At 47.3% G+C, this 14,043-nt stretch overlaps 1 protein-coding gene across 5 annotated transcripts in view; it reads right to left on the minus strand.

Moving 5' to 3' along the window:
* The window catches only part of Dnajc16 (DnaJ heat shock protein family (Hsp40) member C16), a 29,668-nt gene extending 17,563 nt beyond the window's left edge, over window positions 1-12,105 (minus strand). Inside the window, exons 1-5 of one of the 5 annotated variants that reach the window (XM_036179354.1) lie at window positions 11,997-12,105; window positions 11,787-11,873; window positions 9,958-10,197; window positions 4,909-4,975; window positions 2,921-3,254 (exon numbers count right to left, since the gene is read on the minus strand). In XM_036179354.1, the coding sequence (XP_036035247.1) occupies window positions 2,921-3,254; window positions 4,909-4,975; window positions 9,958-10,124 (568 nt within the window). In that variant the 5' untranslated portion in view covers window positions 10,125-10,197; window positions 11,787-11,873; window positions 11,997-12,105. Of the gene's footprint in view, window positions 1-2,920; window positions 3,255-4,908; window positions 4,976-9,957; window positions 10,198-11,617 lie in introns of all 5 variants that reach the window. The other 4 variants (XM_036179357.1, XM_036179353.1, XM_036179356.1 and 1 more) reach the window with 4 other exon arrangements.
* Between the last annotated feature and the right edge of the window lie 1,938 nt (window positions 12,106-14,043).

Genomic DNA, 14,043 nt, shown 5'->3' on the forward strand with positions numbered 1-14,043 from the left:
GATTAGAGGCGTGTGACACTGCCTGGTTAACCAATTCCTTTTACACAACTGAGCTGTGCAGGAGATAGGAAGAAGCCAATTGCTTTCCTACTGTCACATTTGGCACTTAGCACCCTACGTGTGTGTGTGTGTGTGTGTGTGTGTGTGTGTGTGTACATGTACACCTGCATGAGTACCTTATGGTATGAATGTGGAGATAAAAGGACAGCTTTCACCAAGCATGATGGCACAAATTTTTCATCCCAGTACTTGGGAGGCAGAGGCAGGCAGATCTCTGTGAGTTCAAGGCCAGATTAATCTACACAGCAAATTTCAGAACAGTCAGGGCTATATAGAGAAATCCTGTCTCATAAAAACAAATAACCACAACCACAGAGACAGGAGACAATCAATGCCCGAGTTTGAATTCCCCTCACTTCCAATCACCAGTTGTGAGCTCTCAACCAAGTCCTCCAATAAAACTATCACCCAAGTGGTCCCAGGGAGTCTTTCATGACCTGCCTTTATCCCTGACTCCGACATTTTCCTTCTGTCAGGAGCGATGGTGCCTGGGTTGCTTTGGCTATGATAACAGTCACCACACTCCACAGCAATTTCTCATCTTAAAGTTCTGGAGACAAGGAGTCCGGTTTATCCCACAGGGCAGAGTCATGGTGTCGGCATGGCTGGCTTTCTTTGCAAGCTGCAGGGAGAGTCCATCTGGACCCTTTCCAGCTCCTGGTGACTGCCAGCATCTCTTGCTTTGTGGTCCCTCCGTGTGACATCTAACCCTGGCTACCAAGCCTGATGATCAGAGTTCCATGCCCAGAACCCACATAGTGGAAGGAGAGAACTGAGAGTCATCCTGTGGCCTCCGTGTGTGCTCATATGTGTAAAATAAAAATGTAATCTGTGAAATGTAATGTAGCCTTGGTCCTAAAGTGCTCAGAGGTTTAGCATCCACACTATCTCTCCACCAGCCAACACAGCGTAAGACAGTCCCGCTTCATGACCAATAAGCTCTCAAGTTAGTGGCTTCTGCCCCACCCCCGCTCTCCTCATGCAGGATACACCGTGAGTGAACAACTTCCCACTGCCTCTGCTGCATGTCATGCTCAACTCACGCCCAACCTCTTCCGGGAGCAATTGGATCCAGGCTCAGGGACACAATCTGCCAAAACCCAGAATCTGAGTATTCTGCACAGCACACTAAAGGTTTGCTTTGGAACAAAGAAGACCCAACGATATCCAGAAGTCCACTTTTTTCAGAGAACTCGGGTCCTGAGGGTTGGGTTTACTCCTTTTTAAAATAACCAAACAGGTGTCTCTACAGGTGGTTATAGAACACCACCACCACCACACACACACACACACACACACACACACACACACACACACACACACACTCAGTAATATCAGCACTGAGGAATTACTAAAACGAATATTCTCTCTGTATCACTAAAATTTTCCTGGCCCCAAGTGTTGAATAAGATGAGGACAGGGCCTGGATGTGGTGGCATACACCTTTAATTCCGACACACAGAGAGAGGCAGAGGAAGAGGAGCAGAGAGGCAGACAGGCAGAGGGGCAGAGGCAGAGATGGGTAGATCTCTGCCTCTCCAGAACTTAATTGAGTTTTCAGACAGGGGCTTTCTCTGTAGCCCAAGTAAACTGTCCTGGAGCTCAGTATGCAGCCCAGCCTGGCCTTGAGCTCAGGGAAATCTTCCCTTTTGCCACCACCCAAGTGCTGGCTCAAACCTGGTTTTTAAGTCACCCAGACAGTGGGAGTTAGTTATGGCAGTACTAGCAAATTACTACCTAGTGTGAGGTCATGGGTTCTATACATCCGTCGTTCCTACCACTTGAGGGTAGCTTTGGTTAGCCAATGATTTCCTAGCTTCTTGACTGTACTCTCAGCTTTCTAATGAGGGACCTGGATATTACACAGATAAAGCTTTAAATCAATCAGGCAAAAGGACAGTGACGGGCCAGCAAAATGGCCGAGCCAGTAAAGTGTTTACACATAACACTGACAACTGGGTTCACTCCTCAGGATCCACATAAAGGTGAAGGAGAGAACAGAGTCCTCGGAGTTTCCTTTGATCTCCATAGAGTACCATGACTCGAGCTTCTCCCCTGCTACCCAATAAAAATTAAAAAAAAAAAAAAAAAAAAAAGCCTGGCATAGTGGTGCATGCCTTTAAGAAATTAAGAGGCAGGGGTTGGGAATTTAGCTCAGTGGTAGAGCGCTTGCCTAGCAAGCGCAAGGCCCTGGGTTCGATCCTCAGCTCTGGAGGTAGGGGTTGGGGGGAGAAGAAAAAAAAAAAAAGAAATTAAGAGGCTAGAGAGCTCGGTGGGTAAGAGTACTTGTTGCTCTTACAGAGGACCTGGGTTTGATTCCCAGCACCCACAACCTTCTGTAACTGAAGTTCCAGGGAATCTGACACCATCTTCTGGTCTTCTCAGGCTCCAGGCATCCAAGTGGTGAACAGAAAACACATAGGCAAAACATTCATACACATTTAAAAAATAAAAAGAAGAGTAGCTTATACTTCTTCCCACTCCATAAACATCCCTCAAAAATCAACCATTCTGGACTTGGGAAAAGAAAGCACACTGCTTGTTCCCTTTCTCCAGCACCCCGTCTAATTTAAGAATGGTGAGCAGGAGATGGCTCTGCTTAAGAGCACTTGCTGCTCTTGCAGAGGACCTGGGTTCAGTTCCTAGCTCCTACATGGCAGCTTATAATCCTCTCTAACTCCAGCTCCATGGGATCTAATGACCTCTTCTGGTCTCCGTGTACACTCCATGCATGTAGTACACAGATATACATGTGGTGAACACTCATATACATAAAACACATAAATCTTAAAAAGAAAAAAAACAAGCATGACCAGTGTCCCCTCTTGTATAAATGTATCCTAACGAGGACATGACTTACCCAACCCTTCCAATTCCTGGACCACTTCTTTCCAGACAGGCTCGATATGGACACAGCTGAAGCACCAGTCTGACGTGATTTTAATGAGGTAGGGCTTCTTGAAGCTATCGGGAACTACTTCATTCACATAGTGTGAAAAGTGCAGTAAGTACTTCTCATCAATTGAGTCCCGCCGCTCCGAATTGAAAGGGAAGTGGAAAAAGGACTCATCAAAATAGAAGTTCTCGTGGAAATGGCGGAAGCGGAACTCGCGCTGCTGCTTCTGGTAAGCCGGGTTCTCACCAGCGTCTCCATACTGGTCATAGTTCGTCCTTTTTTCCTCATTGGACAGAATCTACAAGCAAGATGACAGGGAGTCTAAAGGAGGAAGTGGCTTACCAAAGGCCTTTCCTTCCCCTTCTCTTCTTTCAAGACCGGGGACTGAAGCCAGGCCTGTGTGCACTTGGCAAGCCCTTACCACGGAGCCCCACCCCAGCCCCACATGGCTGTTCTGTAAGCAGCCTGAAAGAGACAGTACATTTCTAATGAATGTATAGTAGAGCTGCTGGGTTCAACTTCCAGCAAGGGGAGGGAGGGAAGGAGGGGGAGATTATGACCTGACCATCCCTAGAATCCACACGGCAGGAGAGCCAACTCAGGCAAGCTTTCCTCTGACTGCTACATGAGTGCTGTGGAGCTTGTAAGCCCACAAAATACACACATACACAAAATTAATAAGTTAATCTCAAAGCTCCAAACAGAAAACATAAAACCCTCAAATTTCATTTGTTGAGATCTCCACACTCATGTTGACATTAAGGCTGTCAATCATCTCAGTAAGTACTAGCAAACAGGAAACAAAGAAGACTCGACATAATGACATCACCAGGATCCATCACAAGATTACCCTGGCTGTGTCTTTGGAGTTAAAATCATTTGGACCAAGGCATGGTAGTAACAAAGAGTAGAGTCCAGTGCCTTGTGCATGAGCTGACTTCAGCTTTTGCATTTATGTTTACTTAATGTCCGCCAGACCACAGGTGTGGCCGTCAGAGGACAACTTGCAGGAGTCAGTGCTCTCCTTCCACCACTTGGGTCCGGGGATCGAACACAGGCCTCTGGGCTTGGCAGTAGGAGCCCTTCCCCACTGAGCAATTTCACCACTGACTTTGTTTTACTGAACCCTAACTCTGAAGGCTAAAATTCCATAATCTTTTTAGAGTGATGAGTCACTGTACAGCCTAAGTACTATTTGCTGAAGCACATTACCCTGACAAGTCAGGCAGCTAAGACTCACTGCTTATGTGTATTCTAGGTTGTGCTATTTAAAGTGACATGTTGGAAACTTACCCAAAATCTTGTGTTTTAAAGTTATTTGCAACCTTGTGTAACCAGGCAAACTGGTGTGTGATTCTTTAACCTAAGTCTTTACAGTCATAACAGACATCTGCTCTGGGTAATTGCACAATTCTAATTAAAGCTTTCAAAGTGGGCCAGGTTTTCCAGGAGCTGAAACATTCAGGCACCTGCTTCAACATGTTGGAGGGGCAAAGCTATTTTCTCTAACATCATGAGGAAACTGGGTCAGGATGTGGAGAATGTGCCCTGCTGAGGGAATGGTATGGTACTGATCACCTTTGGCCTGTGTTCCTTTTGTTTTGCTCCATGTATGTGTTTGCATTTCTGTTTGCATGTATGTGAGCTCATGTGCTGTGGAAGCCCAAAGCTGATGTCACTCTGCACCTTACTCACTGAGCCAGAGTCTCTCAACCAAACCCAGAGCTCTCACCAAGGCTAGCCTAACTACATGGCTGCCCTGGGGATCCTTTCTCAGCCTTCTGAGCGCTGCAATTACAGGTGGCCTGCCAAGCCCATCAGGCCTTTGTGTGGGTTCTGCAGATCTGAACTCTGGGCCTCCCGTTTGTATGGCTGAGAGGCTGAGCCATCCCCAGCCCTTCTGCCCCATTTTCTAGACACTAGCAGAGGCACTGGAGCATCTGACATGGTACCTCGTAGGCCTTGCTGATCTGAATGAACTTGTCCTCAGCTCCAGGGTCTTTGTTTTTGTCAGGATGCCTGAAACACAGATGGTGAGAAGAGAATTCTTTATGCATGATCACTTTATAACTTTATATACAGCTTACAATATCAGAGAAGCAAAGGGAAGGTGGTTTGGTTAGGACTGTTTTCTAAAATAAATGGTAGAAACACTCAGTTGCTTCACATGACCATAAAAATGCAACTTAAACACAGGCAATTTCCTCTCAAGGTGCTCTAGCTGAGCACATTTTCAAAGCACCACATAGCACTGCAGCATGCTGCTGAGGAGAGTACCCTCATCCTCATCTCAAGCATGACTGAAGAGGGCTGGAGGCTAAATCAGTTATCCCCGCTGTCCCCAGACAGGAAGGAGTGTTCCCTCCCTGCGTCACGGTGGTCTTGCAGGTGTTTTAGTTTTCCCCCCTGAACATAGGTAGGGTGCTGGCAACGCTGCAGCCCTGAGGTAATGGTCACATTGCCCATGCCTGCTGTTCACACTCAGATCAGAACCCTGGTTTCTGCCACTGCCCTGCTGATCCCACTCTACCTGTGACTGGCTACTTTTCCTTACCAATAGGTAATGCTTTCAAGGCCACATGTTTATTAAGCTGTGAGAAAGCGGAGAGTCCATGCAGGGTGATTTCAGCTAATCTCAGAACTTGCTGTTTCTACTTGAAGCTATGTTATTCTGCGTCTTTTCATCTTTATAGCGACATTTTCTCTGGGGACTAAAACTGGTTTTTTTGGGGGGGAGTTTTTCAAGACAGGGTTTCTCTGTGTAGCTTTGCACCTTTCTTGGAATTTGCTTTGGAGACCAGGCTGGCCTCGAACTCACAGAGATCCGCCTGGCTCTGCCTCCCGAGTGCTGGGATTAAAGGCATGTGCCATCACCGCCCGGCTAAAACTGTTTTTTGAGACAGGGTCTCAGGTAGCCAAGGCTGGCTATAAACTCCTGAGCCCCCTGCTTCTACCTTGGAGTGTGGGACTGCAGGTGTGCACTGCCTCACCTTGGCAGCGCTGGGGATTTTTTTGGTCTTGGAGAGTGGTTACATTTGCTTCCTAGCTGTCTTCTAAGACTGAAATCAGACTTTCATAAAGAATTTCAATGGTCACGACATGAAGAGATTCCGTGACTGTTTGACCCAGGAGCTGGGTATATAGATCAGGCTGGCCTCAAACTCTTCATCCTCCTGCCTCAGCATCACGAGAGCTGGGATCACAGGCCTGTTCTACCACACCCAGCTCCATTTATTCTTTGCTGTTGTTTTGAGACAGGATCCCTTTATATAGCCCTGGATGTCCTGGAACTCTTTGTGGACCAGGCCGACCTCAAACTTACAGAGATCCACCTGCTTTTGCCCTCTAAGTATTGGAATTAAAGGTGTGCACCACCAAGCCTGGACCCATTTATTCTTTTTTTTTTTTTTTTTTTTGGTTTTTCTGAGACAAGGTTTCTCACCAGGCTGGCCTCTAACTCACAGAGATCCACCTGCACCTGCCTCCCAAGTGCTGAGATTAAAGGTGTACACCAACCACCGACCACCCATTTATTCTTTATATAATCACATCCACTAACCTTATGAAATTTCTTCTAGCAAACATTCTTGGAAGGAAAACAATTCACAGGGAAGTAAAGACTGACAACTCATCAAATGCATTGAAATAAAAAAATTTACAATTCAGTAAACTTATCTGAGCAGGAATGTCTGAGTGGTTTATACCCCATATTCCACCCTCTAAAAACAAGGAACTTCATGTGACTTGAACTTGGCTTCCACCTGTGCTTCCCCACTGAATCCTTGCATTAACAGTCACTGAGGTTAAAAAGTAAGTGTCAGGTAGGCACAAGGAAAACACCAGGACTTGAGGGGACGGGATGGCGGCTCCAAAGCATGTTTCTGCCTGACCAAATAAAGGGCATTGAATATTCAAACCAGGTTAAGGAGGAGCGGATAAAGCTGTTCAAGCTTGCAAATGATGACCTGACAGGAAGAACTACACACACAGGGCAGGAAGAGGGGGAGGGACTTTGCAGGAGACCAAGGCAGGGTCTGAGGCAGCTGGGTAGGAGAAGTCAGCTGAGAACCTCGGAAGACACTTGACAGTATGAACTGATAAAGAGTACTTTCCCAAAGGTGGAGGACCTCTCACCGTTGCAAGTACTTGGAGAAGGGAAGTCCCCCCCCCCCCCAGGGGGGGAGTATTGTCCAATGTTGTGTTCAGGGAGTGAGACAGATTCATGAACTGCCTCATGCCAGGCAAAATTTCCATTTCACAGTGAAGGAAACACTGCATGGGCTCGACTGTCAGTGTGACCTCTAAAGGAATAAAAATGGAGATACAAAGAAGTACTTTCAGTAAGAATGAGGCGGATTGATGCACCTTGGCTGAGCAAGCCATGTAACGCCAATCTGATTCTCTTATGGGGGCCTTAGGTACTCTGTTAGCATGGATGGCAAATAAAAGTACCCATGTTAAGACAATTCCCGGGCAACAAATACAGTTTTCCTGACAGAAAACACAGTCATTTCACATTGTTTACCCAGCAAGTAACAATTTTTGTGAGGTCTAAGAAACACTTAGGAAAGCACTTGGCGAAATATGGTCAGATTGCTAACCATTTTCCCTGCCTCGGATCATCGTTCTGGAAGTCAAGTGGGGCTGTAATGCCACTTCCAGTGGTTTCTACGAATCCTTCTAGAGGAGACACAGACTAACGGAAGTGAGAAAACACTGCCAAGACCCAACGGGGAGAAAACAGGAGGACGGTACACATGTGCAAGTAGAATACGATTTCAATGCACGGAGCCAACACTGTTCATTTGCACGGTCACAAATTACTCCAAGACACTCCAACAGGAGGAAAAGGACACAGTACATTTAGCCAACAGCAGAATACCTTTTAAAGCTCAAGATAGAAAAGTCACAGCTGTAGTGGACAGCAGTAGGTCCACATCCTTAAGCTAGCATTCTGCCCAGCCAAGGCTATATATCCTGTCCAAAGGCTGTTATTTCTGAAAACACTGCAGATTATCATTTTGCTTTAAGCACAGAGAGGCACGGCCCTGAAGTATTACTGAAAGCCAATTTGGCAGAGAATTACTGGAAAGAGGCCATGCATTATTCGACAATGTGTTTTCAGCATCCAATTCTAGATTCCTCGTGATATGAATTATAGCCCCAAATATGTATTCATAACATTATAAACGACCTTTGAACTTTACCACAACTAGTTTAGAATCAAGCTAAATCTGCTCAGTGAGGAAGAATGGTGCCAGCCAGAGCCAAGCAAGGTTACAGACTCATCTACTTAGGGCAGCTTTGCAGCTGCCCAACTTGACACTCCTTCCCGCCAAAGCACTGACCTGCTCAACCTTACCCATGCACAAATGGGCAAGTGATTGCAAAGCCTAAGGCAATACAGGTTTACCAACTCTGAGCTTTGACCTTTCTATTTGTATAGCATGTTCAAACATCTTTTTCTTGGGCTAATCAAATGGGTACAATGAGACAGAGAACACGGAGGTGAGCATGCAGTAGGTGCTCAATAACAGTACACCTGTTCCCCTCTCTGTGGCTACTTAACCCTTGTGCCTCTCTGGCTTGGCTGAAGCTGTCCTGAGAGAAGTGTGCCCAAATAAGTTTAACACTTACTGCTCCTCGATAATTAGAATCCTGAAAACAGGTAAAGGTATGATAGTTCTCGTGAGTACACATAAAACTCCAGAGGCAGGGGTCCACATAGCAAGTTCTAGGCCAGGCAGGGCTACACAGTAAGATCTCTGTCTCAAAAAAAAAAAAAAAAAATTCTGATAGCTCTCTTAAGATTTTTTTAAAAAGTAATGCACTTGGTTCTTGAATCTCTTTTTAAAATTGGAGGCCAAAGTACTTATTTTAAACTTTTTTAAAGCATAGAGAGTTAGAGAACAAGACTGTATAACATTCCCTATAGCATTTGTAACCATAAAGAAATGCTTTATAGGGGCTGGAGAGATGGCTCAGTGGTTAAGAGTACTTGCTGCTCTCACAGAGGATCTAGGTTCAGTTCCTATACACATATCAGGCCACTCACAATTGCCTGTAACTCCATCTCCTCTTCAGATAGATAACATAATTAAAAATAATATCTTAAAAAAACAGAATTATTAGAGTGGGAGGGAGGTGAGGAGGTGGGAGAAGGGGAGGGAGGGGGAACTGGAGTTGGTATGTAAAATGAAAAAAAAAAAGTTTAATAAATAAATATATTAAAAAAAAACAATTACTTTATAGGTCAGGCATGGTGGTGCACACCTTTAATTCTAGCACTTGTGAGACAGAGAGGCAGGCAGAACTCTGAGTTCGAGGCCAGCCTGGTCTACAGAGAGAGTTCCAGGACAGCCAGGGCTACACAGAGAAAACTCTGTCTCCAAGAAAGGCATCTTATCACTGTTGACTGCTTTCTTTATTTGCTCTAGTGAACCTGGACCTTGCCAGGCAGCCCAGGCTGTCCTCAACTCAGGGTGGATGAGCCTTCTGCCTCTGCCTCCCAAGTGCTGGGATCATAAGTGTAAGGTACCATGTTCAGTTTGATTACTTTTTTTTTTTTTTTAAATCAAAGTTATTTCTTGTTTTTTTTTTCAAGACAGGGTTTCTCTGTGTGGCTCTGACTGTCCTGGAACTCGATTTGTAGACCAGGCTGGCCTCAAACTCACAGAGATCTGCCTGCCTCTGCCTCCTAAGTGCTGGGATTACTGGCATGTGCCACCACGCCTGGCTTCAAAGTTACTTCTTACTTTAACATTAAATATCCTAACAGTATCTAAGACAATGCTGTAAGCCATTCTTGAAGGGTGTGTGTGTCAAAGTAAACACAGGTTTTGGGATCACTAGAAATGACGGAACATGGGCCGTTAGCTGACCACTCATACTTTAGACAGCTATATATATTGAACACAGAACAGACAAGCCATCGTAATTTGGCTTCAGCCAGCTGCTGATTGCTTAGCGTATGTTAAACTTCCATTCTTGGTCTCACATACCATTCCCGGGCGAGCTTCTTATACGCCTTTTTAATGTCAGTCTGACTGGCTGTGCGGCTGACCCCCAGGACTCTGTATGGGTCAAAATCCAACGCAGACAGACCTTGCAGGGTCAGAAAGAGAACTATCCAGAACTGCCAGGAGACGCTCAGCTTTTTCACCTCCATTTCTCTTCCTTCCCAGAGCCGAAATATTAAGAGGTCACTTTAAGTTCCAGAGGCAGGAACCTGGACAGTCTTGCTTTTTTAGGTGAGGAGATAGATATAAAGAATTAAACATTTTTTAAAAAATGGGAATGTATCAATCTAGTTGACTCTATCCTAACAAAACAAAACAAAACAAAACAAAACCCAAGCTGGGCAGTGGTGGGGCACACCTTTAGTCCTAGCACTCAGGAGGCAGAGACAGGGAAATCTCTGAGTTAAAGGCTAGTCTGGTCTACAGAGCAAATGCCAGGACAGCCAGGGCTACACAGAGAAACTCTCTCTTGAAAAACAAAACCACATTGAAAATAGATGAACTGAAATAAGTAGCAACCATGAAAATATATTCAGAATAAGCAGGAGACTGTATCTCAAACCACAATTTCATCTATCTTTACAATAAACTTAGAATTATTGGCTTCAGAGTAGCTCACTGAGAAAGTATTGAATAAACTCATAAATTCATCATCCAACTTATCATGTACTAAATTACAGTATGGAATCATTGTGGCACTTCTGGGCACTAAGTAAATACTTAAGTAAAAAATAACTGTGCAGTAATGTTCAGTAAGCCTGCTATTATTTTTTCACCATGTTCATTCAAAGAAGAAAGTAAGAAGCTGTTCTTTAATCTGATTAGCAATTTTGGTTATTGACCATGGAAACTTCAGCTATGAAAAAGTGGTTAAGAAAAAATTTTGTTTTCCATTTAAAGAAAACTAACAGGATAGACTTGTATAGGCATGGCTTTAAAATGTTTAAACTCCAACTCCACTGAAGGGTTGAACTCAATGTGGGTTTTGGAATAATCCTGGCTGGTTGATGAGATGGTATGGTATTGGGGACACACACAGGGCTATGATCTTTTATACCACACACTGTGTTCATGGATCACATTTATCTTGACCTCACAGTGTTAAGGCTCAGTGGCAGACACCTTACTCAGGGGGGTGGATTTTGATAGGTGCAAGACAAATGCTGTTTGGGAGTCTTCACAGACCAGCTGGCCACTGTTTAGAACTGTACACACGCTAAGTAAAATCCACAAGCAAGCCAGTTTCTCCCTTAAGACAACCTGTTCCGAGCTCACCTGGCTTTGGGATTAGATTGGGGGGGTCTGTCCACCACCACTCTAGGACCTAAACCTGTGTCCTTGCTGACAGGGTGGGACTGAACACTAGCACCTAGAAGGATGGATATTCATGGGCGGGGATAGGGAAGAGTGAAGTGAGTAAGGGGTTTACTAAGAATCCACCAGCAGGGTGGGTGGAGTGTCAGCCCGGCTGGGTGGGTGCGGTGGGGAAGTTCTTTGGCTGGCACTCTCCAGCTCCAGGGGGCCGGCCTCAGAGCAGGGGACGCACTGGCCAACAGGTAGCCCGCGGCGTCCCCACGGCAGGCGGCGGCGGCGGCGGCTCCCCGGAGGCTCTGCAGGACCAAGCTCCGCCTCGGGCGCTCACCCGGGTCGCGACCTTCCGGGAGGCGGCCCCCTCCCCCGCCGCCCCGGTTCCTGTCGGCTCCCGGGTCCCCCAGGGCCCAGCGCGGGCTGAGGACGCGGAGGAACTGACGGGAGATCACCGAGCCTGTCGGGCCCCGCCGCGTCCGCGCGTCACGCCGGGAAGGAGTTACCGGGAAAGGGCACCGGCCCAACCGGCCGCAGCGTCCGTGCTCCAGTGAATCCGCCGGGGCCGGCGCTTCCAGTCCACACCAGAGCACCTGGGGAGGAGAAAGAGGCGGGGCCCAGGCTCGAACCGTCACGTGACATTTAAAGCCACCGCGCTCCGGAAGCGCGCACAGGCCAGGTTGTACATGGCGAACTTTTTGGCCCCTGCCAGTCACCGTAGGCACGTGGATCTGGCGTGGTCGCTATAGGAACGGAGAGCGCTCTTCTGCTGGGTCCGAAGGCTTGATCTTGACCAGCGAGGCCGGAACGTGCTTTCTAGCGAGGCGGAGTCGCTAAGCATCACGGGATGCCAGGAAGACCTCCGGGAACCGGGGAGGGGTTTCCACTGGTTGCCAGAAGATGGCCTACGTCTAGCAACAGTTGCTAGGACGGGGACGCAGTCGCTGGTCCCAGTTCACTTTAACCCTATTCATAGACTCCTAGAGCGTCAGAGTTTGAGCCGTCCTTGGGGATTCTTTCTAGTCCACCTCTCCATGTACTGAGGCTCAGAGAGGGCCAAAGACTTGCCCAAAGCCCAGAATTCAAGACTCAAAATACCGTTTATCAACTCAAGAATGTTCTAGACTGGGACTTAAGCAAGCACTGGGAAGGGGGTGTGGTGAATAAGGTTGACATTTTTTTTTTTTGCGCCGGTGATCGAGGTCTCTGGGGATGTATTTTCTATTCTATGTATGCCTCCTGTTGAGATCTTTTGTAATAGTTTGCTTTTATCACTAAATCTAGCATGCTGTTTTTATTGTTTGTTTCCGAGGGTCTCCCTGTGTATCCTTGGTTGGCCTGGAACTCGCCAGGTGGACCAGGCAGGTCTCCAATTTACAGAGATCCACCTGCCTCTGCCTCCCGAGTGCTGCCATACCCCGCTTTATCTTTATTTATTCCGTATCGTCTGTCGCGTGGCTCATCCAGGAATGTAAGCTCCCATAGGTTGGGTCTCTTACCTGTCTTGTTCAGCACTGTAACACTGTCTCAACAGACCTTGGCTTGTACAAGCTACCAATGAATATTTTAATATTTGCAAAATAATTGAAAAAAATGAAACTAAAGCCTAGGACACCCTCACACCCTTGGCCGGTGTGGGGAATGAAGTGAGGAACTCATGTGTACTCGGCAGTGCTCTACCACTGAGTTCTACTTGTGTTCCAGTGCCTAAGGTTGTGCTGCCCAAGTGACCTATAAGTAATTGAGCTCCTGCACTACCCCCAACAGGCCAATATGGAGTCATTCATGCTAGGGTTTTTTTTGTTGTCGTTGCTTTCCTGTCAGGAATGTGGCAGGGATAAATAACTAAGGAGTGTAAAGTGGGTAGCACAATGCTTCTTTACTTTTGATTTGTGAACTGAGTGGTACAAAACCGAGAGAATAGAGGACTAGATTCCTGGCAGTTCCTCTGAAGGAGGTGGTAGGGAGGGAAGGAGAGGAGAGGAAGATGGAAGTCTGTGTGGGCTTATTTGGATGAGTCACGGAGTAGTGGACAAGGATGGAGACTTGAGGTTTCTTTAGCCGCAAGGATGGGGCTTTACAAAAAAAACCAGCAAGAGGCTTGAATGATGTGGGACAGACCTCAAGACATGGCTTCCTTTCCTCTTGCCAGTGTTGTGATCTGACCTTTTGAGTGTCTGTAGAAGTAGGGTCGCTACGTCCGGGGAAAAGGTGCCACAACTGCTAAGAAGGCGCAAGGAAGCAACAAGACTACACAGCCTAGAACCCTAAGAGTCCTGGAGACGTGATAGGGACACGGCGGGCGGGCGGACCGGAAAGTCACGTGGGGGTGTCCTAAGGGGGCGGAGCAATGTTACGCGGGAGGTGTTAGAGGCGAGGCTAGGGACCTGAGAGCTAGGCTAGGTCCTTGACGGAATAGCGCGGTAGGGAAAAAAGATGTGGGGTGGGGCCTGAGTGCCGGACCAGGGAGGGACTGAGCAGCAGAATGGGGCGGGGAGAGAGGGAAGAACCGTGGACTGGGAGGGCGGGCCTAGGGGCGGGGCGAAGGAACATGGTAGGAGCGGGGTGTTGGTCTAGGAGGCGAGAAGGAACGTCGACGTAGAGGCGAGTCTTAGGGGAGGAGCAATATCACGTGGGGCGGGTCTTAGGGTGTTGAGGGGCAGTGCCAGGGCGGGGCTTGAAGGGGCCGGGGGCGTGGCTGGCACATCTTAGGGCGTGGCGAAGTGCCGGGGCGGGGCCCGAGAGCGCGTTGGAGGGAGCGGG

Source organism: Onychomys torridus, chromosome 2 (genome assembly GCF_903995425.1).
Source record: "Onychomys torridus chromosome 2, mOncTor1.1, whole genome shotgun sequence".
Lineage (NCBI taxonomy): Eukaryota > Metazoa > Chordata > Mammalia > Rodentia > Cricetidae > Onychomys > Onychomys torridus.